Raw genomic sequence first — 27,385 nt, forward strand, 5'->3', positions numbered from 1 at the left:
GGGGGGAGAGCAGTCCACGATCATTGCAGTATTTACCATATATCCAAGTTCTATACAATAAATGTCAAAAAGAGCACTTAGATCTGACATAATTTGTATAGGTGCTCAAGTCACCTGCTGCTTTTGCTTCTTGACCTTTTACTGGTACTCTGTGATAATTTCCTACAATCTACTCTTGATCTTCAGGTCATGACATTTAAATGTGTTTTTTCTAATTCATTGCTATGCAAATTCATAACAATTCTTTAGAAGATGAAACAAATGTGACAATAATATCCTAAAAACAGGTTGATTCCTTTAGCATTATTCATTAATTGATCAGAATCATTCTTTATTTGTGCATGAGTGATCAGATTCTTTTCAAAACAATTAAGGAAATGTCTTGAGGTGTTAACCAGAATGTGACATATATTCTTATGAGCAAAAGTTATAAAATGATAGTTGAATAAATAACATTTATTTTTAATGCACATTTTACAAATGTGAGCATTTTTCTTAATATTTTAATTTATTCACCATTGTGTTTTCCAAACCAGTAGCCTATTAATTTTTTTCTTCTATGTGGAATACAAGAATTGTAATCTTTTACTAAACTTACAGTAAGTAACAGTAACTGACTAGTAAAACATATGTTAATATCTCTGAGGTTTTCTTTTTCCTAAAAGGCTAATCTGCAGTCGGGCATCTAGGATGGTGTACTTGGTCACAATTAAAGACTAAACCATAACTTTAGTGGTGGTGGTTTTCCTCAATAGCCACTAGACTACCATTTATCCTATTTCTGAATAACAAGATAATGTTCAGACAATCCTAGTCTCCATGGTGATAAAAACCACTCTGCAGTCTCCATAGTGATGCTTCATCAGCACTTACTAAGTGCAGGTTTGGTACTTGGCTGTTTACTGTTAAGTTGATGGGTTAGGCCCATCTTACAACAGTGCCTATCTTTATCCTCCCATATAAACTCATCAGCTGGATCTCCAATAATCTAATCAGTCTGCTATGATCTAATCGGTGATGTCATCAAAGAGCAATAAGTATGTGCACTGATGAGGTATTGCCCTGCACACAACACATCTTTATAATGACATAACCAAGTCACTTATCTTCAAGCCAACAGAAAGCGTACCAAAAACAGGTTTAGCTACTGTCGTAAAAATCCACAAACTGTTTTTCAAATGTAAAGCTTGTGTTGTGAAGAACTGATTCACTTTTACAATCTTAACAGGATGCATTTCTCAAAATATAAAAGCTTTTTTTAAACTTATTAAACCAAGTTTTTTTTTTTTAGATATATCTTATGATTTGCTCTTAAGATATGTAAAAATATGGGCTGACAGAAGTAGAATTTTGATTAAGACATCTTCGATGTATTTTATTACAATATCTGTTATATCACTATCTGTGTTTTATTATTTTAGCATTTTCATGCACTTCACAAATGGTATTTATAACACATTGTACATAAGACATCAGTTCACAATGACAGAAAAACAAACATCTCTATGTGTGAAAGATAATCCATCGCAGATTTTCTGGTTGGTTAATTTAAGGTGATTTTTTAAGAAGTTAAGAAACTTAAAAGCTAAGAAATTTAGAAAAAAAGCTCATTGTGGTCTGCAGCCTCAGAAATCTGAGGTAAATGCAAGGAGGGAGCAATGTTTTAGATTTCCCAGCAACCTTGAAAGATGTTGCATCAACTACCGTTGCATTAGTCTGAAGCTGTAGTCTGCTCCAAATGCTTTATGTCAGAGACTTCTTGAAATCTCTATTCTCCTTGCAACAACTTTAAGAACTTGTGTTGAAATTTGCTTATATTTTCTGCACTTTTACAGGCAGTTTTTTTAAATAAAATTTGAACCAGAAAAGTTTTAGTGTGATCCTGTATCTGATTAAATGTATCTGAAATTAATCATGTAAATGCTGATTAACCCATTCTAAAGTTGTCACAGAGGTACCAGCTATCTTTCTGGGTAAGATTATCCGTGGGAACCAAATTCTGTTACCAATACCAATCAATAATTGATGAAGATACCTGTGAGGTAACTGACAAGCTCACAGAAGAGGTGCAAAGATTGTCTGCAGGAGGGGCCGGAGGACAGCTGTAGGATGTGGAAATGTGAAGCAATCCAGGCAGACAGACAATCAATCAATCAATCAAACAAATACATGCATGCATACGGCAAGCAAGCATGCATGTATTACCCAAAGTATATGAGTTCTATTCTGAGCCTCTCTTCAGCACAAGCAGTTATCGGCCAATGATGTCAATCATAGAGGCGAGGCCCCTCCCATCACACAGAACCCAGCGCGCGGCCGTCAATGGCACGTCACCTGTCTCTAACATGTAGCTAGAAACGCTAATACGGCTCGAAATTCAACTCAGATGACCACCAGCCAGGTCGCACTTATTTTTTTCGTTGAGCCTAAGTGAAACAGCATGTCAAAGATGTTCGTTACAGCTCGTAATCCCATACGAGAGCAGTTGAGGGCAGACCTAACCGTGTGAATTTAACCGCATTAGCTAGCCAGATAGCTGGGTTTACCTTTAGCTGCGCTAGTCGAAACGCGCTAATATCAATAACGGTCCAAATATTTAGATGTTTAACGAGTGGGTTCTCGTCAGAAAGGCACATTTGACGGCCGCCTGGAACGTGGCGTCTACTGGAAGGGTGATTTGGACATAATAAAAGTAAGTTACACCACATTTGTCAGACTAACTAGCAGGCTAGCGTTATCTACCGGGCTGGACGTGTTTTGTAACTGCTGCACTGAGGGCCAGTACTGCTGCCTGTTCTTGGAACCGACCTGTTAATGGATGTCTCCAAACCTAACGAGCTAACAGTTAATTTAGCATTGTCAGGATCATAGGTGTTGAATTTGAACGTTATAATTTGCCTACAATTTTCCAAATGCTGCCTACGTTGATAGCTAAATTGTTTTTTGAAACGCATTATTTTAACTCCTGCAGTAAACACTCTTTCCAAAGACAACGCCAGAAATGGCATTTAATTATTTAGGAGTTATTGTTTTTATGGAGTGGTGGTTTTTATTTTTTAAGAAATGTAAACACAGGCATATATATAAATTCATCCCAATCAGTGCAAAAACAAACCAATGTTAGCTGGTTATCAGTGTCAGAAATGACTTTTTACTTTGAAGGCCTTATTCTAAACACATCATTTTGTGTCAAATATTTTGTTATTATAAATTGACTGAACATCTAACCATAATATATGTGATGTTTATGATATAATGTATTATCAGATGTTACATGCAAAACGTGCATTTCAAATAATCATTACAAAAAATAATCACAACAATAAAACCAGAAATTTAAAAAAATTTAAAAGGCTTTAAAAATGTATTTCTAATGAATTTGAAACAGTTAGAAATAAAAATGATTATACATAAAATACAGTGCAGTCAGTTCGGATGTAGCACAGTGCTCATTCAACAAATGCACAGCTAAACAGATGAGTTTTGAGTCTTGATTTAAATGTGGCTAATGTTTTAGCACATCTGATCTCTTCTGGAAGCTAATTCCAACTGTGGGTGGCATAATAGCTAAAAGTGGACTCCCCTTTCTTGTGTGAACCCATGGTATTTCTAACTGACTCAATCCTAATGATCTGAGTGGTCTGTTAGGTTTATATTCAATGAGCATATCTGCAATGTATTTAGGTCCTAGGCCATTGAGTGACTTATAAACGAGTAAAAGTTCTTTAAAATCAATCCTAAATGTAACTGGAAACCAGTGTAAGGGCCTGAGGTATGCTCAGATTTTCTGGTTCTAGTCAGAATCCTGGCATCAGTGTTCTGGATGAGCTGAAGCTGTCTAATGGTCTTCTTGGGAAGGCCGGTGAGGAGACCATTACAATAATCCACCCTGCTTGTAATAAAAGCATGAACAAGTTTCTCCAAGTCTTGACTGGAAACAAAACATCTAATTCTTGCAATGTTTTTGAGATGATAGTATGCTGATTTAGTTACTGCTTTGACATGGCTGTGACATAAGGCAATGTATATAGCAATAGGCCTAGTTTATATTGTAGCAAAATGTAAATCACACAGTTCTATACATAGCTCCAATATGCCTGGGCAAACTAATCAGCATGAACATTTCTGTGGACTTTTATTGTTCCATTTGTTTTCCACATGCTTGACAAATCTTGCCTGTATGTGCATATAAGCATCTGCCACCTTCTTGACAACAGCCCTACTTTTAAAACAACACCTGTCATGGTGTATCTTATTTGTTGTTTCTAATAAATTACATGGCATAAGTTAAAGATGTCACCACTCGCCACTCTAACTTCTTGATTGGTTATATCATCGTAAATTTTTTTAAAATATATTACTGCACAACTCCGCTAATTCTGACCATAAGGCATGAAAATATTGAGATTCACAGTTTAAAATCTTTTTTTTTTTTGCAGTTGTCTGATTGGCTTACTCTTTATTCCTCAGGTTGCCTTGAAATCAGAAACAAAAAAACTATGGACCAGACGTATTGCCTGAACTTAGCTTTAGGGTTTGTACCGCTTGACTGGATGTGAAGAGAAATGGTCATGCAGTCAAACTATTGTTTAAATTTGTTTTCTGGGCTATTTCGCTAGACTTTACACACACAGAGCATTCAGTTGCATGTGGTTTGTATTGTTTCTTTCGGTTTCTATCTGTTGCTCATTGATATCACTGAAATAGAATAAATTCAGTTTACCAAAAACTTGGTAAAGATGGAGACATTTATCATTTAGGAAATGTACAAATTGTGTTAACTTTTAAGTCTTACAGTAGATTGATTTGTTTGGGTCTGACTGTTAAGTACACAAGTGCTAACTTGTGAAATTTAGTCAGAAGCTTGGAGATTGATCCATTAACATCAGTGACAGTGTGATGATAAAGATTTTTGTCCTCAGTGGAAGTTAGAAGACCATCTGTCAGTCAGAGGATCACTGCATCAGAGTCTGTTGGAGTTGAAAAATACTGAAAAAAAAGAAAGCTGATGTGAATTTTTCAGGTGGTTTGGGAAAAAGACTGTATACGTTGTAGGGTTGTGACGATAGTATCATGTATCGATGATAGTCAGCGATATCGTTTGTGGCTGATGCCACTGAAGGATAGCAAGATGACTATTATTATTATTATTACTATTATTATTTAGCTAGTGATACTATCTAGGCTAATTAATATTATGGTTTATTTGTTCCATTATATTTCTTTTTCTGCATTTTTTTTTATGCGTTATAACCAATCATACACGATTATGTTGAGCATATGAATGCAATGGCCAATCAGAGGTGTTCAGATGAGTCATCTCTGAAACAGTGGAGTTTTGTTTTTCAACGCGCGCTGACTAATTGACTCGCGAATTCTCTCATCATAAACAACAACAGTGCAGATGTATGTGCAATGTAAGTATAAGAGATTTATTCATCATACAATCTAGACTGCTTCGCTGATTATAACAGGAGTGTTTTTATTGTGAATCTGCGATAACACTGGCTGATATGAAAATTGAGCATATTGCCTAACACTAATACATTGGCAAAAAGGGTAGAAAAATAATATAATAAAGTAATAGGAAAAGCTGAATAGGTCAAGCAAAAATAGCTTAAGAGGTTGTATTAATTACTTTTTCCGTTACTGTTCTTTTTCATTTTATGTGATTGTTTCCCCAACTGGGATCAATTTCAGAGATAAAGATAAATTAGCTGAAAAGTAGGGCTTTGTTGCAGAGGCATGTATAATGTAATATTAGTATTGATTGCTATAATCTTCTTTAGATTTAAGTTAATCTAATATTTAAATATTGCCAGTGTTTTATTTGGCTTCCGGCATGTTAAAGATATGTGCAACACCTGGTTAATATCTTAATAACAGCAATACTGTCAAGCCTTCTAGCCAGAGCTGCAGTCATCAAGAATGCACAGCCTCAAAATAGAAGCATGCAGACACAATTTCTGGGAGGATTTTGTATTCATTCTCACTTAATTCTTTCCATTTGAGTGAAAAATATAAGTGAATCGGCATTCAATTTCTTCTATGATTCTAGCTAGTCATCTTTTCATGTAACTGCAGTAGAATAAAACTTCCACTGATGAGCGCCGCTCCATGTTTGTCAAAGTGAAATTCCTTTCATGTTTGCCCAAGCAGTAAAGTTTGTTTTTCACTGGGAATTTGGACTTTTGCCTACTTTATACTGATGGTTTCATCAAAAAGGCTTTTAGGGTAGGCCTTTGTATTCCACGTTAGTTTATAGGCTGTGCAGCTTGCCACCCATGTATCACGCAAAGGTCTTCTCCTGTCTCATTCCCTAATGGCACCTTACACAGACATTGGCAAGGGCACAGGTGATGTGAGGACCTAAAATAACCCAGACAGTTTATAGAGTGCTTGGCCACTGATAATGGGCATGGTTTATGAGCAGTTTGCTGGTCGTTGGTAGGCTTTCCTTGGTCAGTTTTTTTTCTTATGGAAATGAACATTACTATTAGGGGTGTGCATGAATAGTCGAACATTCGAATATTTGGTCTGTAATTATTATTCGCACAATAAAAACACTTTGAATTTTTCTATATGTGTTCATTTGCTGGCCGTAATTGCAGGGAATCCATGATAAATCCTAAGCAGTTATAACTAAATGCACTGGGTGGCGCTGTGGAGCATGTCAAGTTGATAGTATTTGGTCACGGAATGTCGTCATATGCTTCGCGAAGTTTGGATTTACTTTGATCAAAATTCTCACTAAATGATCAGACAAAAATGTAATTACTTCTGATCAAATGAATTAGTAAAACTGATTTATCATGTAACCACCACAATAAGAAATCACATGAAATCCAAACAGTCGACTGAGGAAAGACAGCTGTCCATCACTGCATTCGTGACTGCACACCTGTACTCCGAGTGAGCTGAGAAGAGAGCGCATCTGGTAGTGAAATGATCTTGAGACATAGCCTATAAAGGTTCCTTGAGGGAGAGTGGTTTAACATAAAGCGCTAACAAACTGTTGGCACACGTTATCTTTGTCAGCGCATTCTTATTGTTATCAGACTGAGGAACAAACTTTCACCCGAGTATGTGGATATAATTGTTTCTCCCAGTATTAAGACGTGAACCAATGTAAACACAAAAAATATAGGCTGACTTGAGTATATGTTGCCCATGTTCTGTAATTGGCGCAGTCTGCTTGACTTTTTTCTGTTTGCTCTGCTTGATCTTTGTTTACACGTTTTCAATCAGAATAAAACCTTGCAATATAACGTAACGTTCTTGTAGAACAGTTTTGTGTAACGGCTAATCATAAGCTTGTTCAGAAATCGTGACAAAAAGTCTTTCTCATTAAACCTCATTTAAATAAACAAATATTCGAATATTCGTTTTTTATGAGCCCAAATATTCGAGTGCAAAATTTTGGGAAAATGCCCATCCCTAATTACTTTCACTAAAATGTTGTTCCTTGTTTATGTAGCAAACAATTTAACATTCATAGGACTCCAGACAAACAAATCCATTGGCTTTGGAGCCATTGGCTCCTATACGAAAAAACGCCAAATAATTTTTTTAGGTGCCACGGAATAAGTGTTTTATTATTTAGTTTTTACATTTTAACTTTTCAATCATACTGTCATGTGTTTGTCTAATTTTTTCTTGACTTTATCAGCATTTTAATTAGGGCGGTGCGATTAATCGAAATCATCATAAAATCACGATTTGAGCGTGCACAATTTCTAAATCGCTTTATAGCACGCTTCTTCCCGCACCCCCGACCTCCCGCAGTATGCTATCCGATTCAACCAGAATGCAACGCAGTGCGCTCCAGGACACACACACACACACACACCGTGAACACACACCCGGAGCAGTGGGCAGCCATTTATGCTTGGCGCCCGGGGAGCAGTTGGGGGTTCGGTGCCTTGCTCAAGGGCACCTCAGTCGTGGTATTGAGGGTGGAGAGAGCGCTGGACATTCACTCCCCCCACCTACAATCCCTGCCGACCCGAGACTCGAACCCGCAACCTTTTGATTACGAGACCGACTCTCTAGCCATTAGGCCACGACTTCCCCAAAGTTGTGTTTGATCCAGGGTTGGAGCTGAAATTTGCAGGAAGGCAGATCTACAGGAACAGGATTGGGCACCCCTGGTTTAATGCAATACTGTATTTAAATTGTGCAATAAATCCATAGGTTTGTTCCAGTCTTGATATTCTCGATAGTGCATCTAAAATTTAAGAAGATTTCAGATTGTGGATCATGATTGGGTGTTATAAGACAATATGATGTGATAATTTGTGAAGATCGCCCACCTCTACTGACATGTGAGAGCTTCATCATAAAACTTAGAACTTAATATCAGAATCAGAAAGAGCTTTTATTGTATACAAGGAATTTGCTTTAGTGTTATAAGCTTCCAGTTCACAGAGACAACAACGACACACAGACAATAAGAATAAGATGAGAATAAAAAATACACACATAATAATATAATTAAACAAAATAAAATAATTGAGACATAAATGATTGTATATACAGTTGTGCAATAGATGATAGAATGGGATAGAATAGGAGGAGAAGCAGGGATGTACAAGGATGGAGGTGGTAGCAAATAAATATAAGGTTATTGCACATTGTTATTGCATTTAACTTTTCATAAGTTGGATTGCCTGGGGGAAGAAACTGTTCTTGTGCCTGGCTGTCCTGGTAATTGTGGCTCTGTAGCGCCGGCCAGATGGCAAAAGTTCAAAAACGGGATGAGTTGGATGTGAGGGATTCAGAGTAATTTTCTGAGCCCTTTTCCTCACTCTGGATGTATACAATTCTTGGAGGGTGGGCAGGGGGGCACCGATAATCCGTTCAGCAGTCCGAACCGTTCTCTGTAGTCTTCTGATCCCTGACTTTGTAGCTGAGCCAAACCAGATAGTTATTGATGTGCACAGGACAGACTCGAATTAGAACTGTTTCAGCAGCTCCTGTGGCAGGTTAAACGTTCTCAGCTGGCGAAGGAAGTACAACCTTTGTTGGGCTTTTTTTATAATGGAGTTGATGTGAGTGTCCCAATTCAGGTCCTTAGAGATGATGGATCCCAGGAACTTGAATCTCTCCACTGCAGTCACAGTGCTGTCTATGATGGTGAGTGCAGGGGGGTTTCTCCTGAAGTCCACGATCATCTCCACTGTTTTTAGCATGTTGAGCTCTAGGTTGTAGGGCTGCAACAACGAATCGATTAAATCGATTACTAAAAGAGTTGGCAACGAATTTCATAATCGATTCGTTGTGTCGGGCGACGCGGAGACACAAAAAACTTTAGTTGAGCGCGGAGCGGAGTGAACACACTCGGTCTCTCTCGCGCACGGATGCTAGCAGAGTTCGGCGCCTCATAGACAGGGCGGAGCTAAAATAAAAAACGAGCAGAGGTAGAGGAAAGATACATGGGAGGCAGAGAAATCCGTGCGACCCAAGTCATCCAAGGTGTGGGAGCATTTCACACTAAATAAACAGAAAAAGTGTGTTAATTGCAATGCAAAGTGTCTGAACAAAGTAAGTGTGTGTGTGTGTGTGTGTGTCAGTGTGTGCATCTGCGAGTGTGTGCGTCTGCAGTGTAGTGTAGAGAACAAGTTCTGACATTTTCTGATTTGTATTGTTCTTTATAAATTATTTATTGTTCTGCAGGTGCGTGTCTACGTGGTTAGGTGCCCCCTCTACCAGATGTCTTGCGATAGGCTTGTTTTTAGTAAATTTCTAACTGCATCTGGCATATCTTGGCATGTGTAGTCAGCTACCTAGGGCCGCTTACTTCTCTTCTTTATTAATTTTAGGCATTTTAGGGTGATCTAAATGACAGATGTCGAGAGCGCATAATGTTACGCGATCATGTAATGCGCGAGCACGAATCTCTCCACTCGCAAGCGAATTTCCGTCACTCGCACAAAACTGGACGTGTGCTTTTAAATCTACATTGTTCTTTTATGAATTGGCTCGGGTCTCACTCAGATATTGTGAGTATGCTCAAACGTTATCCTCGCATCACTGAAGACCAGAAAAGCTTTTTTTTCTAATTCAAGTGAAGAGTAGGCTTTTCTCACTAAATGGAAGCAAGCTGAATATAGTTAGCCTTCTCTAGTTATTCATTTTATTAATACTTATTTTAGTTAAGTGCTTAAATTGTAAATATGCATTTATTAAATTATTTTATGTAGTGCATTTGTATTTTGTTGTTTTTGTATATAGTTATAGAAGCATATCAAACAGGTTCCAGAAATAATCACCAAAACTGTTTCTGAAATAAGTGGGGGTGCTCTCTTAATGCACATTTTCACATATTTTGTCCCTTCTATTACTATCAATATGCTGATACTTCGAGAGCGAATCCTGCATAAATATGCAGATGTCATTCCCAAAACTTTGCAACGTGTGTGTGGGCAAAAAACAAAGTTCTAAATTTTAAATGGATTGCCTATAAAGCTCGCAAAGAGTGCTCATAACCAATAAAGCTGTCACTCTTTGTTCATCGCGATCTCACAAAGTTCTGTGAGTACCAATGAATCTCACACTGTGCAATTAATAGCCTATATAATTTAGGCCTATTAACATCATGTATCCAACCTCTCCCCCCGGCCACCCTCTTTTGAGGCAGTGCCCCAGACTGGCCCCCCCATTTAAAATGCTCTAGACACGCCCCTGTTGTTCTGGCAGCTCAGGTGGCACTTTATTTAAAAAAAAAAAAGTCTATATATTTGGCAGATGTAAAGCATACATGTGTATGTTTTTTGTGTTAGTCCATTTTTATTTTATTTTATTATTATTATAACAGCTCTGGGATGTTCAAGGAGCAACGTGTTTGTGCACTTTCTAAATATTTTAGTTCTGTTTTTGAATAAAGGGTTGGAAATTAATGCCTTGTTTTTGGGTTTTTATCCGATTCATCGATTAATCGAAAATATAATCGACAGATTAATCGATTATTAAAATAATCGTTAGTTGCAGCCCTACTAGGTTGTTTAGACTGCACCAGACAGCCAGCTCGTTATATAGTTCATCTTTATATAGTTAATCTTTTGTAGGTGATTAGAACAACAAATATAATGTTGCTAAGCTTTGATTGTGGTTTACCTTGTATCAGATGATTGATTGATACTATTGCTTGCTGGATCTGTCTGTCTTGAAAGTCTTTGCTCAGTAGCTAATCAAGTACTGCATGTATCTCATGAGTGGATTAACAAATTGAGTTAGCTTGTTAACCCCACTATCTTGAATCCCTCTGAACCTTTAGGAGGCCTGCTGATGTTTGCAAACTCTTTGATTAATGATAGTAAGATTACATTAAAAGTCATGTTACACTTCCAAAAACCACATTGATTAACATTTTGCCTTTTGATTCCGATGCACGCTGGCTGATCTGACCTCTGCTCTACAAGTTTAACTAAAAGGAATCAGTAGAAAATGTTGCAGTCCTGTAGGCTTGACAGATGGGTCCTGGTTAATGAATGTAGAATGATCTGATGTAACAAAGGCAGTAGGTAATTGAGCTGCTTAATCAATTTTAATTCCTTATCTTAATACTCTTCTGTTAAGTGTAGGATCAGATTTATAAGTCTGCAAACTAGGGCTGGGTATCAGGTTCGATACTGTTTAGGCACTGACCGGATTGCCTCGATACCATTGAGTATCGAAAAATGTCTTGTCGTTCGGTACCAAACTTCGATACCTAAGGGGCTAATCTCATCAACGTCAGTGAACCAATAAGCCTGCAGCACTAGGTGTGTTTGACTATAAGTGGCACCACGCAGATCAATTTGTTTGACATCTGCGAGAGCGATTCGAAAACATACGAAGCAGTCTGCTCTCTATTAATAGTGCTCTCGTTCATTGCGCAGAGCCGCTTCAAGTTGAACACACCTAATAGTTTACACCTGTTACACTCCGAGATGTGGCTCCCACGTGAGGCTGTAGCCTGAAAGTGTCCCAGATGTAAGGCTACATTTACACTAAAACGATCCTCGTTCATACTGGCGTTTCAGAAAAGAGCTCCGTCCATACTACACGACCGAAAGTGACCATTCATGCACACTGTAGCATCATGCTACATAAGACAATAAATAAGATTTATATATTCCATTTTTACTCCAAACTCACTTTAAACTACCATCGAGTGTTTGTAATAACTTCCTTTTGCCGTCTAATGTGTGTTTTGGCCATGTAATGTTGCTGAAATATGTTATGTCCTCTGAGTCAGAACAGCGATTGCGGAAGAGAGAAGGCATATAACATTATACATACCGGCAGACAGCGCTGGAAGGTGATAATGCTTATCAGTAAATTAGTGGAAAATGAATAGAAATTATGATTCTGTCTGAGCTATGCATTCTTAAAACGAACATGCACTAGGGTAAACGTACCCTAACAGATGTGTACACTGAAAACTATTTGAGCTTTATTAAAATTATTTGCATTGATTTATTGTGTTGGATACATTTTGTTCCTTTGTGCAGTGGCTCAGGAGTCTATGAGTCTGTATAAACATCAAGAAGCTGAAAAAAATAATAATTTTTTTGGAGATAATGTAATCTTCTTAAAATTTATTTCATAAAATCGGTATCGTTCAGGAGCCGGTATCGAAGTCAAGTTATCGATATCGAAATTGAAAATTGTTGAACGATACCCAGCCCTACTGTAAACAAATTTAGTGTTATGTTTGTTTGTAGTGTCAGGTTAGCATAGAATAGCGTTTCATTTTTTTGTACTAGAAATGCCATATTTGTCAAAATGATTATTTTTGCTTAATCAGTGTGAAGTAGCATAGTGTCCATTCTAATGGTGCTTTGAGAACTCTTTCATTGAAATTGTGAGATAAGGCCTGTTCACACTAAAAACGATGACTATAAAGACTGGTACGATCACTATATTAGCGTCCACACCAACATACATTAATGTTTTGTTTTTTATAATCGTGTGGTGCAGTTCTGTCATCTGACACTTTAAATGCCCCATTTTTAAAAAAAAAATTATGAGTTCTGATCTGTCACTAACGTTCACTGTTTTTATCATTCATAAGGGGGAAAAATTGATCTGAAAGTGATTCCAAATCATTCCTCTATGATGTTATCATCATAGATGTGGAGTGTGCTTCCCTATTCTCATAGAATTAGAATGATTATTTATAGTTATAGCCTCCTTGATGTGAATGGATGTTTCGGGTAGCAGAGGAATGCTTTATTTGATAGACTAGGACCTTTGACCTTCAAACCTTGCAGTTGACAATATTTTTTTTAAATATGGACCTTTTTTGTAAAAAAAAACAAAACAAAAACAACAAAAAACATTTTAAGCCAAGTTTAAGGGTGGTCCTGCATGTACCATAACACTTTACTTCTGTCCACAGAATCAAGAATACCTGGAGAACATGAAATGGTCTGTTCTTCTCTGTTGTTATTAGGTAATAGATTTTGTCATTGCTTGGAGGCACTTGTCTTCTCATAGTCTTAAAATACATCCAAAATATACTTTTGCTCAGCTGTGAATCAGCGGTAATGATGCAGCTGCTCTTGTATTGATGTAATAAGCTTTTTTTGTCATTAGTTTACAACTGACATTTGATACACATTTGATGAATATGTTCACACATTATTACAATCGCCTCACAACGTTGTTAATTTCCAAACTCTTCACTTTGTCAGCTGTTCCTAGTTTCAGTGCAATGAATGAAATTCACCGTTAGTTTTGCTCGCTGTACTTGCAATTCCAAGGGACTGGTCGCAGGAAAGATGCACTGAAGTGCCCTGTTGAAGCTCTCTGTTACCATAGAAACCACTCTTAGCTGCCACTCCATGCGCTGTAGGCATGGAAACGGAACATATGACAGTGGTCCAATGCTTACATCATTGCAGTGCCATAGATCTCAGGAGTGTGTTGAACTGCTCTCTTCACTTCATTGGAATGTGGAAATCTTGTATGAGCAACCTGTCGTCTGGATGTGTAACTCTTGAATGCAGGCCAACATTAGGTCAGGTAAGGATCGTTTTTATGGTCATAAACTGACTCACCATGCATGTTAGCGGACCGAGCTGGTAATGTGGGATATTAATAGAATTCCTGGAGTCAGCCTAAGATGGTTGTCAGGCTTCAGATAAGAGGTGGTTGTTATGAAAATGCACTCTGGCCTGAACTGCCTGGTCAGTGCTGACCTTTTAAAATTCATTGACCACAATGCCTTTTTCCTGTCTGTAATGAAGATCTCATGATTCATCGTGATGAGGATACGTGGGTGATGGTGGATGAAAGTCACCGTTTGGCACAGGTGGTCTGAAATAGAGAGTCGATGAGGACCGGGCTGTTTTCCCTTTTGTTGGGTCTCAACATTGAAACACTCTTCAAAGGTCTAGCCCACTTCCTGTCTCTACAGGATGCGTGTTATTTGTTTGTTTTAGTGCTTTGGCACAGTGTGCCCTCTGGTTCCATGCACATTCATAGGCAATGAGTTATTATCATCTGGGCTTTTTTCATTTACTGTGATGCTAAACAGAGCAAATGATCAAAGCGTGGCTAATCTGGAGTCAAGGCACAGGTGCTGGAAGCTGTTTCCAATGAAATGTTATCGTTTAGTGCTCAAGAAAGTGGACTTCTCTTTTATAAATAACGGTTATCATGTAGTTTTATATGGGTTAATTCATCCCAAGTGCTGCAATGGAAGATTGCTTATGCTTCCACATTTAGGGGCAGTTAACAGTGGGAAGGATTCATGTCTAAGCCCTAATTTCTTAGGGGGCGTAAGTATAGTGTGCATGTATAGTGTAGGTATTTAGTATGCATGCGGAACACTTCATGTTGTTTTATTTCAGTGGGGGTCAGAATGTGGCTTTTTAATTGCCTTCATTTTGAGATGGAGTGACCCATATTTACTTCAGATAGCCTACATGTGAGCTCTTATGGTGAACATGGCCCTAGCTTCCCATTGATGAAAACTTGAGAGTTTGAATCTTAGCTGAAGAGTCAGGATCTGGTTAAATGGATGGGGGTTTGCATGCAATCCTATCTGGGTTTATTTATAGTGTAGTAGGCGTGAGGTGTGGCCAGCTCAGACGCTCAGACATGCTGTTCTGTGACATCATTGCATACCACATGACTGGATTGCAGCTTGCTATCAGGATCCCAAATATAGGTCATCTTTTGTTAGGTCAACTTGACAATGTAATAAATCTCTTGTTTGGAGACACGTTGTTTGTGAAATTACTTCTCACATAAGGTTTTCAAATTACTTTGTTATTTAATGAAGAAATATGAATTGTACCTCTCCTACAGCGTTATCATTATTTCACCCGTGACGGACAAAGACTGAGATGATGCGCTGCATGTCATGCCAAATCTCTCACAGCAGACGCGTCATCAGCTTGAGATGTTTTTTTTAGATCGGCTTTTTAGAGACCGCCGATCAAACTTCCCCAAGCGATTATCGACCGATAGTGATCGGTAGCCGATCAATCGGAGCACCCCTAGTGTGGAGCGCCTCAAACTCCATCTCTGCATGTTGTTGTGAGAATTGACGCGCTTCGTCCAGTGAGTGCATTAGTTTGGTCTCACCGTGTTTCGTGACAATCTTCAGAGTAGCTGGATACTGAAGAAAGGTCTGCAGACCTGCCTCTTTTAATTCCTTCCGTATTGCACTGAAGGAGCTCCGCTTCTTTGCCGTCGCGGGAGAGAAGGACCGTGGCGTCTTGCTTCACTAAGAATCAAATTCCTGTCGTTGTAGCGTAACAGTTTGAAGAGAAACACTTGCGGTTTGGAGTGATCCGTTGAAGCTCTGGAGTAAACTCGATGCGCACATTCAATCTCTATATCTGCCTGCAAGTGATGGGATCCAGATCGGCAGTGACCGTTTCAGAAACCAATCGGGTCATCTTTCTCGGCCCCCTCAGGTAGTCCCAACAGCTGGAGATTACTGCGTCTGCTGCGGTCTTGTAAATCAGTCACTTGTTGCTCGAGGGGATCCAGACGCACAGTTGATCACCTTTTTCTGCTCTCTCTGTTTGCCGATTAAAGTCAACTTTAGAGCATATATTCTGGATTGTAGTCATGTGAGAGACGAATTCGGTGCGCATTGCTGATAATTCAGTTTTCAAAATGTCCTCAAATCGCTTTGTGAACACCATATTGTCTTCCATATCTGCTCGGCCCGCTGCGACTGCTGGTTTAGTTTTCTTCTTAATTGGCGTGGATGATGGTGAAAGAAGCGAGTTTCCAACTGTGTAACATCTCCAAACCAACGACAAATGAAAAAACTACCCCAAATGCAAGAAAAGAAGTCTAACAACAGTAAACGACGGGTTACATACACGGAGCTTGGCTAATGTGCGTCTTGGCTCATGAAAGCGTCACGTGATCCCCTCAACTGTTGCTTCAATTTTTAATGTAGCGCTGTACTGCACAACAGCATCTATTCTTGTTTACAAGGTTCTTACTAGGGCCAAAGCAGCTTACAGCTCTGAAAGTTGTAATCTGTTGGAGTTCACCAGGTCAGCCAGATCACCATTATAGCCAGTGTTTCATGCACCTTTCCAAAAATAATGTTTTCCTTTTTTTTAACTTCATTAAATTAAATATTTTAGTTGTAAGCTTGCAGACTCTGTTCAATGTGACAGGAAATAGTTTAAAAAATTGTACTCCATGAACTGATTCTTTAATTTAACTGATCAAAAAGACTCATGAATTTGGGGATTACTGACCTGATTCAATCTTATGAATCAGTGATTGAAATCCATGAACTGAATGAACTGCAAGCCCTTGCTTTGTGATGCATGATTTAAACTGAACCAAGAGCTGCTATTGTGTTACGAGTGCTTATTCATAGAACAGCATGTTGTTAATGTTTTAAACTATAAAGAACAATACTTGCATGTTAGTTTGATCAGTTTGCACCTGGACATCTTATTTTGCAGAACAGTAGTCAAATTTTCACAGTGCAAGTAAGCTATCTGTCCTCATTTCAAATGGACCTAGAATTGTTATACATTTATTTGTGTATTCATGTAATGTTTGCTGTGAATCAAAGCTGTAACCTGTGGACAAAGAGCTGTCGTGTGACTGATCTGGCTGCCCTCCTTTCACTGTTGGCTGACTGTGAGCTCTGTGTTCCAGAACCCTGTTAGTGCTGTTGGATTAAACCTGTGATACTGAGGTCACCGCAGCATGAGTAAATAGGGTCACTTTCACTCTATCCTGTGAATAGATCCTGAGGTCTGATTCAGTGAGGAAGAGATGAACCCGTTTCTTAGCATGTGTGGTTTTGGTGGCATAGGTTCTGAATGGAGCTTCCATAAATCTGTTACTCTCACCACGGTAACCAAGTGCCTCATCTCCGCAACAGACAAGCAGAATTCTGTTTTGATTTAAAAACAAATATGAGTAGATTTGTGTGTGCACTGTCTAGTGTGATTCATCTTGCAAATAGGAATAGTCCAGACTGCCACATGTCACAGCTTGACTTTGAGTTTTAACAGGCAGTTCATCTGAGGAGTGCAAATCCTGTCTTCCTGCTGGGTGAGAAGTTTAAACTCTGCAATCACTTCATTTGCAGTTACACTGCTGTTGTGATGAATGAATGAATAAAGCGATCACAGAAGAATGGAGTGGAGACATAGTAGAAGCATCCTAAATGCTTCCCCTGTGTGTGATTGATTTTTATACTATTTGTATTAAAGGGAAAAAGTAGGGTTTAGGCAAAGTCTTATTGTTTTATTTTATTGTATTTAAATGTTCAGTGTTCTTTTGGTTATTTTAAAATAAAACTTAAGACGACATGACTGAAGTTTATCTTTTCTTTTTGATGTAGTTCAATAATTCCATATTTTGTCATGTATTCTGTATTTTCATATTTTAAAAATCACACTGGTCGAGTGATTTGTTCTTAAAAAGGACATATTGTATTGTACTGTATTTGCATTTTTGTGCAGTCAGTGTGGACGACACAATGGAATGTTGTTGACTGTTTGTCAATGTTATTGTAGTAGTCTTTTTCTTCTTAGCACATACAGTGCAGGTGCTCTCCACTCAGCTAAAAATGTATAAGGGATAATGTACAGTCAGCCGGTCATAATCACAAAACAAACATCAGGACACTGATGATGTTAAGCAGAGAGATGTGAGTAGGGTGGGTGATATATAGCCAAAAAATTATCATGATAAAATTTTTCATAGCAGTCGATGTCGGTTATTATAACGCTGTAGCTTAATCACAAAATAAGAATTATGTAATTATATTCTATTATTCCATTAATAAATTTAATACATGTCTACATTTATAATATTATGAAATTCAATATGAATATCCCAAATTTCTGCTACAGTACCATGGTGCAGTTAGTGTTACTACAGTAAATTCATGGTAAATTATGGCAATTTGTAGATTGAAAAGCCTTCTGACTGTATCGTTGCACACAGTGATTCTCCTGTTTGTCAGTGTTGTTTTTATCTCCTTTTAAACTTGTTTATATCGAGTGATTTGTGTTCTTTGCTGTATTAAAGTGCTTCACACTGGATCTCACAGCGCTGTTTAGTATTTGCGTGACCGACATTCATCAGCCAGTAAAACGCATCTGCTCTAGTGAGCTTGCGCTGCTCTGCTGTTTGACTTTGAACTTTGAGTTGCGTGGATAAATGGTCCGTGTGGTGCGGTTCAAATGAGTAGCGTTGTTTCGTTCCGCTTTTGGTGCCTAAACATTTATATTGAGCATTTATTTTTATTGCGATAATTGTCGTTATTTTATCACCCAGCTTTAGATGTATGTTGTCCACCTTATTACACGCCTTTAAAACAAATAAATGCACATCAAATGTTGTATAGTGTATAAAATTGATCAAATATATACAGTTTAACTATCTATATACTAGGGGTGGCACGGTGCATGTATTCGTACCGAACCGTCACAGTATGGGCATGAGGCCTTGCAACGAATAAAGGCAATTCACCCTCAATCCAGAAGGGTGCGCCCGCAGTAATGCAACGCTGTTTGGTAACCGCCAGCAGAAGAACAGCGAATGCCATGTTACGCGCTTGATAACAAAGCCCACTAAACAGTGACCGTTGGTACAAAGAAGTATACTTTACTTTAAAGGCTTGTGCACACAACTGTTTGCGAAATGGAGCTTTGTGCTCGTGTATCCTACCTCTCTCATTCAGCACAAATCCAAATATTCCATAATATTTCCATATTTCCGTTGTAACGTATCTGAATGCTAAACTATTTATGTAAATTATAGGCTTTGTACTTCAGTCGCATTCGAACGGTGACACAGAGGCGGGTGCGCTGATGTTTGTATTTTATTTTGATAAAGTACCAACTTTAGCAGTGCTGGAACTGATGTGTGTGTATGTGCGCGTGCTTGCGTGTGACACGATCACTTCAACTGTTTCCTTATATCAGCAGAATCAACTTTAAACACTTATTGTCTTGATAATGAATCACTGTATAAAGGTCTGCTTTTATTTGTGTACACTCACAATGAAAACAAAACCATCTGAGTTCTTTCTGTGAACAAATTAAGGCCGTCACAAATATTAACTGAAACTCATAAATAGGCTGTTACGTGTCGCACTGTTTTTTTTCCCCTTGTTTATCTGTTAACTAAATCAAATATATTTCAAGAATTTATTCCTTGTATGTATATATGTACTGCAGATTATATATATAATGTAATATAATATTTAGTATTACTACTGTACTACTGTTCAAAATAAATGAAAAGAAACCGAGCATAGTAGATTATTTTTTTTTTCCTGTTGTACTGAAATCGTATCGAACCGTGACCCCCTAACTGAGGTACGTACCGAACGTGACATCTGTGTACCATGCCACCCCTAATATATACAAAAATATTTGACTGCAGAATTTGATTAATCAGCAGTTTCATTCACCTCAGCAATGAAGTAGCACTATACTGTTCTCATAGAGCCATGCAATATATATTTTTCGGTGGCTAACGCCGGTTTCACACATACTCCGTGTGCAGTGCGTTTGCAGTGCGTATTTTTTTCCGTACCCATGTTAACAGGTTAGAGCTTTCACACTGCACGCGGTTGCAGTCCGTCGATCCGTTCCAGTTGCGGTGCGTATAGAGCTGTGCAGCGATCGTTTCCGCACCGAGTCTATTTTTGCTGTGCTGCACCGCAGTGAATTAAAGTGGCAGCGCATTGTTCACATTAAAATAAACACAGATTGACAAGAAACTATAATAATTTCATCATATAAGCATTTATAATTGCAGTTAATGTGTTCTACAGTTAATAAATTACAGGGTCAAGAAGTAAAAAAAAAGTAAAATCAGTATAGTCCCAAGAGTTGCAAAATGCGATCAGATATTACAATTTTTTTTCCCTCAAGAAATACATAATATATATGTTGGGGAGGGGTTTGGGGGGAACACTCGCTGGCAATCACGTGACAGGCTGTCGGACAGAAAAGTACTCAAAAAGAAGGTGATATGGATGACACTCGTCTCATCGTGGAGGTGGAAAAACACAAAATTCTTTATGACCCGATAGCTTTTCTTCTGTCAACAAATCGAACTACATATAAAACAAAGAATCACAATGATTAAAATAACTTTTCATAGTGTTTCAATGTCTTTAACAATGTCAGAGTTAACGTTTTGGATTTAAAATCAAAATTAATTACCCATTTTTGAATTTGTTGCACACAGAAACTGCGGATCAGTAGCGCACTGCAAACGTGTGATGTGTGAAAGCACAATGGCTCGTCATGCTTCCGCACCGCATACGTACTGCAACACGCACCGCATACGTACTGCACACGAAGTATGTGTGAAACGGGCGTAACAATTGAATAGCAGTGCAGGATATGCTGCTATAGCAGTAAAGCAGCCCTACACAGGCAATTGGATTATCTGGGCTGCAGTTTGTTGATTTTCAGAAGCTACGCCCACTCTATGGCTAAAGGGCCAAGAATCTCTACATGTTTATTTCACTCAAAGTTTGTTGTTAATAGAATCCATCTATTGAGCACTAAGACTAAACCTTCCATATTTGTGTTCACTCTGCAGTGGGTGTTTTTGGACCGTATGTGCTGGGTTTTTTCCCCTCTAATTCTAATCCTCATGTCTAAAGCAGCTCTTGGTGTGCCTTTACAGCACTGATCAAGTGAGAGAGGATGCTTAATGTTAGCTTATATGCGTTTAAGCTGCAGCGATCTTACATTCAAACCCACTTTCCATGTCTTTTCTTCAACGTTTCTTATTGTTTCTCCTGTCTCTGCAGAACGTGGCCTGAGGCATGGGGGCGTTTTTAGATAAGCCCAAAACAGAGAAATACAATGCGCACGGGGAAGGGAACGGCCTGCGTTTTGGCCTCAGCAGCATGCAGGGATGGAGGGTGGAGATGGAGGATGCGCACACAGCAGCTGTAGGCCTGCCACACGGCTTGGATGACTGGTCCTTCTTCGCTGTCTACGACGGGCATGCCGGCTCGCGTGTTGCAAACTACTGCTCCAAACACCTGTTGGAACATATCGTCGCCGCAGGGTCGGTAGATGAACTGCGGAAGGCTGGAGCTACGACACCTGAGACACCAGCCATAGAAGCGGTGAAGAGGGGTATCCGCGCCGGCTTCCTGAGGATCGACGAACACATGCGCAGCTTCACAGACCTGCGAAACGGCATGGATCGCAGTGGCTCCACCGCGGTGGCTGTGCTGCTCTCTTCAGAACATCTGTACTTCATTAACTGCGGGGACTCGCGGGCCCTTCTCTGCCGCAGCGCTCATGTCTGCTTCTCCACGCTGGACCATAAGCCCTGCGACCCACGGGAGAAGGAGCGTATACAGAACGCAGGTGGCTCAGTGATGATTCAGAGGGTTAACGGATCGCTGGCTGTATCCCGAGCACTGGGTGACTATGACTACAAGTGTGTAGAGGGCAAGGGCCCCACAGAGCAGCTTGTGTCACCGGAGCCTGAAGTATTCGAAATCGCTCGGTCAGATGCGGAGGATGAATTTGTGGTACTGGCGTGTGATGGTATTTGGGATGTGATGAGCAATGAGGAGCTGTGTGCCTTTGTGCGATCAAGGCTGGAGGTGACTGATGACCTGGAGAGGGTGTGCAATGAGGTTGTGGATACCTGTCTACATAAGGTACAGTTCCTTACTCTAACTTCTGTGACCGCTTTTTACATTGTTTTTATCCTCTATAATATGAGATTATATCCATCTTTCTTCTTATTTTTCTCCTTCAGGGAAGTCGAGATAATATGAGTATTGTATTAGTCTGTTTGCCAAATGCACCCCAGGTGTCAGAAGAGGCAGTAAAGAGAGATGCTGAGTTGGACAAGTACCTCGAGTCTCGTGTGGAAGGTGAGAAATGGAAGAGTTTGTTGGCCCACCACATGACGCCTAGTTTTTTCCATCATAGGTTTGGGAGCATTCATTCATCTAATGAAATTATATCTACATTCTTGCATGCAATAGAGTTAGGGCTGCATGATAAATCGAAATGAAATCGAAATCGCGATTAGGCTGAAGCTGCGATTGTCATGCATATCTTGTCAGTGAAGCACGGTTCTGTGATCAGTAGTAAATCTCCAGCTCTCGCGCAGAAACTCCAAATACGCCCGCAGAAGAAACCCAGGAAATGCTGCAGCTGAATAAATCGCTGCAGTTGAATAAATGGAAGATTTAAATGCTTTCATTGATTCAACGTGACTAATAAACACGACTATGGCAATATATGGTTTATCAGAGTTTTTTATTACTATATTTTTCATTATAATGTATATCTATAATGTAGTGCTAATCGACAGCCTTTATCACTGCTTAGAATACTAAAAAAATTTGCGTACTTTATTCTGTGTAAGAAGCCACATCATCTCACAGAAGGATTTATTTCAAACACTCGGCTGACGTTATGAAGTGAGTTTGGAATAAAAACATGTTATTAAAGGGTTACTCCACCCCAAAATGAAAATGTTGTCATTAATCACTTACCCCCAGGTTGTTCCAAATCCGTAAAAGCTTCGTTCGTCTTCGGAACACAATTTAAGATATTTTGGATGAAAACATGGGAGGCTTGTGACTGTCCCATTGACTGCCAAGTAAGCTTTTACGGGTTTGGAACGGCATGGGGGGGGGGTAAGTGATTAATGACAATTTTCATTTTGGGGTGGAGTAACCCTTTAAATGTGGTATTTTCACGTGCTTTCAGATGGAGCAGCATTTACTACATAGCTGTCATCATCACAAATGATTTCTTTGATTTCATAATCGTGCGATTATATTGCAAATATTTTTTTTTCTGGTGTAGCTTGTCAGAGAACTACGGCTCTGTGTAGCAAATGCTACTACATCTGAAAGCAGGTGATGGAGATCTACTACTAATCACAGAACCGGCTTTACTGACAAGATGTGCATGACAATCGTATTTGATTAATCGTGCAGCCCTAAATAGTTGTTTTGCAGTATTCTAACAAGTATTCATAATTTATAAAATAGTGGTCCAATTAAAAACTAGACTACTTACATTATTAGTATAATCTTTAATATCAGAGTTGGCTTACTGCGATATTCGTATTGATGATGATACCATTGTTAAGCCGAAACACCGGTTACGTCACTTGCCCACCATGGCACCGCCACCCCACTGTCGTTTTGATTTTCTTATAGTAATAAAAAAATCATTGTTAAGTTAGAGAACAGACACTAAACTTAAAAACCTAAATGTGGCTGCTCAATGCAATGTGCCGAACAACATCACTGATTAGGAGCAGGAGTCAGATCAAAAGTGCCTGTTTGGCAGTATATTGGATTTTGAAATGCCTGTTGACTTTTGCCATTTATGTAAGGTGTTTTTGGAAGTTTTTTTTACACATTTGTTTCTCATTTAGTTCCACAGTATTTTCTGATTTTACTTTATTTAAATTTTGTGTAATTTATTTTAATTCACATCAAGGTTTATGCCGTGCCGTCAAGCTTTCTTATTCGTTTTGTTTGGTTTCACAAGGTTTCCTGATTTTTAGTTTTGTAGCCTTGCCTATATCATTTAAACTTTGGGTAAATTATTTGTTATTTTATATTGGGCGTATAGCATGATGTATTTTATTCGTTTCGTTAAAAAAAGTTCCTATATAAGTGAGTATGATGATGTATTTTGTAATTGATGCCAAATTGGCGGTAATTCGAAAGTGAAAGTAAAATGCGTACGGTGTGTTTACAAGCTATTTAAAAGTGAAGGAAAGCGAGAAAAAGAGGGAAAACTCAAATGAACAAACCTTCCTGCCCCCCACCCCATGGCCCCCCACCGGTATTACCAGTGTTGTCACACGTTGATTAACCTGTGGGAAAATTTCCTCACCGTCACAACCCTATATCACAGCTGGATAAAATAACAATTTAATCAACAAACTGAGTTCTACTCTATTAAACTCACTCAGCTACACAGTTTGAACCCTTAAAAATAAAAATATAATTTTTTATAATATATCAAAAGATTCGCTATATTTCCTGCACCACTTTCCTGCAGCAATCCTCAATCCATATATAAGCAGTGACGAGAAACCTTTTTCGTTTAATTTCCTGCATGCATTTGTGGAAAACCAAACATATAGTGCAATCAAATTAAAAAACAAATAATTTAAAAATAATTATTGAATCAATTTCAGAAAATAAGCATTTTGTTAGTCCCTTTCCTTCACATCTTTTCTCTTCTTTTCTGGAACATGCTATCCTGTCTCCACCCCCTTTAATCTTTCTCTCTTCCTAGTTTAATATCTCTTGATAGCCTGACACTGTTTCTTTTTACTTTTTCCCCCATTGGCCTTTCCTCGCTGTATTGTACATTGGACGTATTCTGGCAAGTGGTTGTTGGTTTTGGGGGTTATGTAAACTCTTGGCCTTGAGCTTTGGGCAAAGGTTGGGTTAACGCTGTTGTAATATTTGGCTGGGTGCTGAGAGCGGGCCTGAGGGAGTCGTCGGCACTGCTGCTCTGGTGAGGAATGTGCTGGCTGAACATCTAACTGGCAACAGGCCCAGAGCAGCCCAACTGGGCCACAGGCTTTCCTTCTAGAGTCTCACTCTTGCCTCTCAGTGTCTCTTTTTTTTTTTCTTTCTTATGTCTTTGTCTTCCATTTCTCTCTCTCTTTTTTTTTTTTTTTTTAATATAATACTAGCTAACACCAATGCTGCACACTAGTACCTGTAATGCATTGGTAATTTCTTCATACACATACAATAGTTCACATATACACAAAGTTGTCTTGCATACATTGTAGTGTTCCAATAAATGCAGCAGTCAAATAGGTATTTAGCTTTAACCTGTGGTTTATCCTTTCTGTTTCCTAATCAGAGTTCATTGAGAAAGCAGGGGAAGAAGGTGGGCCCGAGCTGGCTCGTGTCATGAGCAGCCTGTCCCAAGAAAGCATCCCCAATCTCCCACCAGGGGGCGGCCTTGCCAGCAAGTAAGTAAATATCATGGTTACAAACCACACAGAGGTACACACCTGCACAAACAAGTTAACATGCCTAATATTTAAGAATCTGGAATGCTAACACAGAGTTTGCAGGTTTAGTCCCAAGTACACTTGACCCAGAATCCAGTTTGGCTTTATAACCTCTACACCACTTCACCCAAAAAATCTTTATTTTTTTAATATGATGGCTGTTGTATTTCTCTCTGCAGGCATAGTGTTATTGAAGCAGTGTACAACCGGTTGAACCCCCAAAGAGAAGAGGATGGTGTGAGTATGAATAGAGTCTGGCTTTTAAAAGATCTAGAACCTCCTGGTATGATGACAGCAGTACATTTAGTCCCTGGTCTTACCATAAAAATGTATAAGTGTTAACTTCCCTTTGACCTATTGGACTCATCTCATCACGAGATGTTTTGCACCTCGGTCACTCGACTCATGTAAACCTGGTATTAACATCAACCCTGAGTCACATAGTGTTACTTTTTGCTCTCTCTAACCCAGTTACCTACTTTGCTCATTTATTTACTGCTGAGAGTAAAACACCCTGCTCAAATCACAGCTGTAATGAGCTCATTCAAATAATCTTCTGCCCCAAAGCACAGCGGTTGAGATCACCACATCACAAACACTCCTAATGCATCCCATCAAGGAGATGATTTGAGATCTCTCAGCCTGTAAGGATGACCAATCAGACTTGGTTAGTGATGCACACAAGAATGTTATTTCATTAGCTTTTTATGCTATTATGAACTCTTCAGCCATGTCTCATGATGATGATGATGTCACCACTCAATGTGTGATCTGGCAAAACTGCACTAGGGTTTGCATGTTGTAAAGCCTGCATATGGTTACCTGTCCTGTTGTTGTACCCATGAACACAAACGTTTGTTTGTGTGCGTGTGAGGTTTAGAAGAGTGTGTCAGTTTTGTATGTTTAATTACTGTGACACATTCTCATGTGTTGGTCTGGACACCAGTTGGACAAAGCTGGAGTGTTCCAAGTGTTCCCCTCTCCCCTACTGGACATTCAAGAGATATCTTATATGTGTGTGTGTATGAGAGAGAGATGTTGCTCTCTAAGCTCTTGGACTCTCCTCATTAGGGTTGTCACGATACCAAAATGTCAGTAGTTGATACTAATGCCAGAGAAATTTGGGGATTCTTGATACCACGTTTGATACCATAGCAAAACTAACTTGAGTAAAAATACTTAAGAAAAAAAAACTTTAAGTAAAATACTTAAACTTAATGTATTAACAAATTAAATTGAAACAATGGAATGTGCACTACCTTAAAATGTTTGGGGTCAGTAAGATTTGTTTTAAAGAAATTATACTTTTATTGCTTTTATACTTTGTATTACTTATGTAATTTGATGGGACACTAAAGACATTTATAATGTTACAAACGTTTTCTATTTCAAATAAATGCAGTTTTTGTGAACTTTGTTCTCCTAAGAATCCAGAAAAAATATATCACAGTTTCAACAAAAATATTAAGCTGCACAACTGTTTTCAGCATTATTGATAATCAGAGAAGTTTCTTGAGCAGCAGATCAGCGTATTAGAATGGTTTCTGAAGGATCATGTAACTGTAGTAGTGGCTGCTGAAATTCACCTTTGCATCACAGCAATACATCACATTTTAAAATATTAAATTGTTGTAATATTTCACAATATGGCCGTTTTTACTGTATTTTTGATCAAATAATTGCAGCTTTGGTGAGTATGAGACATTACAAAGTCTTACCAACCCCAAACTTTTAAATAGTCACTTTCAAGTATAGTTCAAAGACAGTCTAGATTTTCCAAGTAATTAAGTCACCATTAATAAATAAACTAATTGAGAACTTTTTTTCCGCCATGTCAATATTATGGTTTGATTTAATTTTATTAACATAATAGCAGTTATATTTATAGTAT

At 38.6% G+C, this 27,385-nt stretch overlaps 1 protein-coding gene across 6 annotated transcripts in view; it reads left to right on the forward strand.

Moving 5' to 3' along the window:
* Positions 1-2,240: 2,240 nt before the first annotated feature.
* Positions 2,241-27,385, forward strand: part of LOC306882113 (protein phosphatase 1B-like) — a 29,589-nt gene continuing 4,444 nt past the window's right edge. For 2 of the 6 annotated variants that reach the window (XM_079436591.1, XM_079436593.1), the window contains exons 1-5: positions 2,241-2,692; positions 21,269-22,138; positions 22,240-22,357; positions 25,341-25,452; positions 25,674-25,731. In XM_079436591.1, coding sequence (XP_079292717.1) covers positions 21,284-22,138; positions 22,240-22,357; positions 25,341-25,452; positions 25,674-25,731 — 1,143 coding nt within the window. In that variant the 5' untranslated portion in view covers positions 2,241-2,692; positions 21,269-21,283. Of the gene's footprint in view, positions 2,693-17,381; positions 17,536-21,268; positions 22,139-22,239; positions 22,358-25,340; positions 25,453-25,673; positions 25,736-26,061; positions 26,162-27,385 lie in introns of those variants that run through there. The other 4 variants (XR_013785217.1, XR_013785218.1, XR_013785219.1 and 1 more) reach the window with 4 other exon arrangements.

This window comes from Barbus barbus, assembly GCF_936440315.1.
Source record: "Barbus barbus genome assembly, chromosome: 16".
NCBI lineage: Eukaryota > Metazoa > Chordata > Actinopteri > Cypriniformes > Cyprinidae > Barbus > Barbus barbus.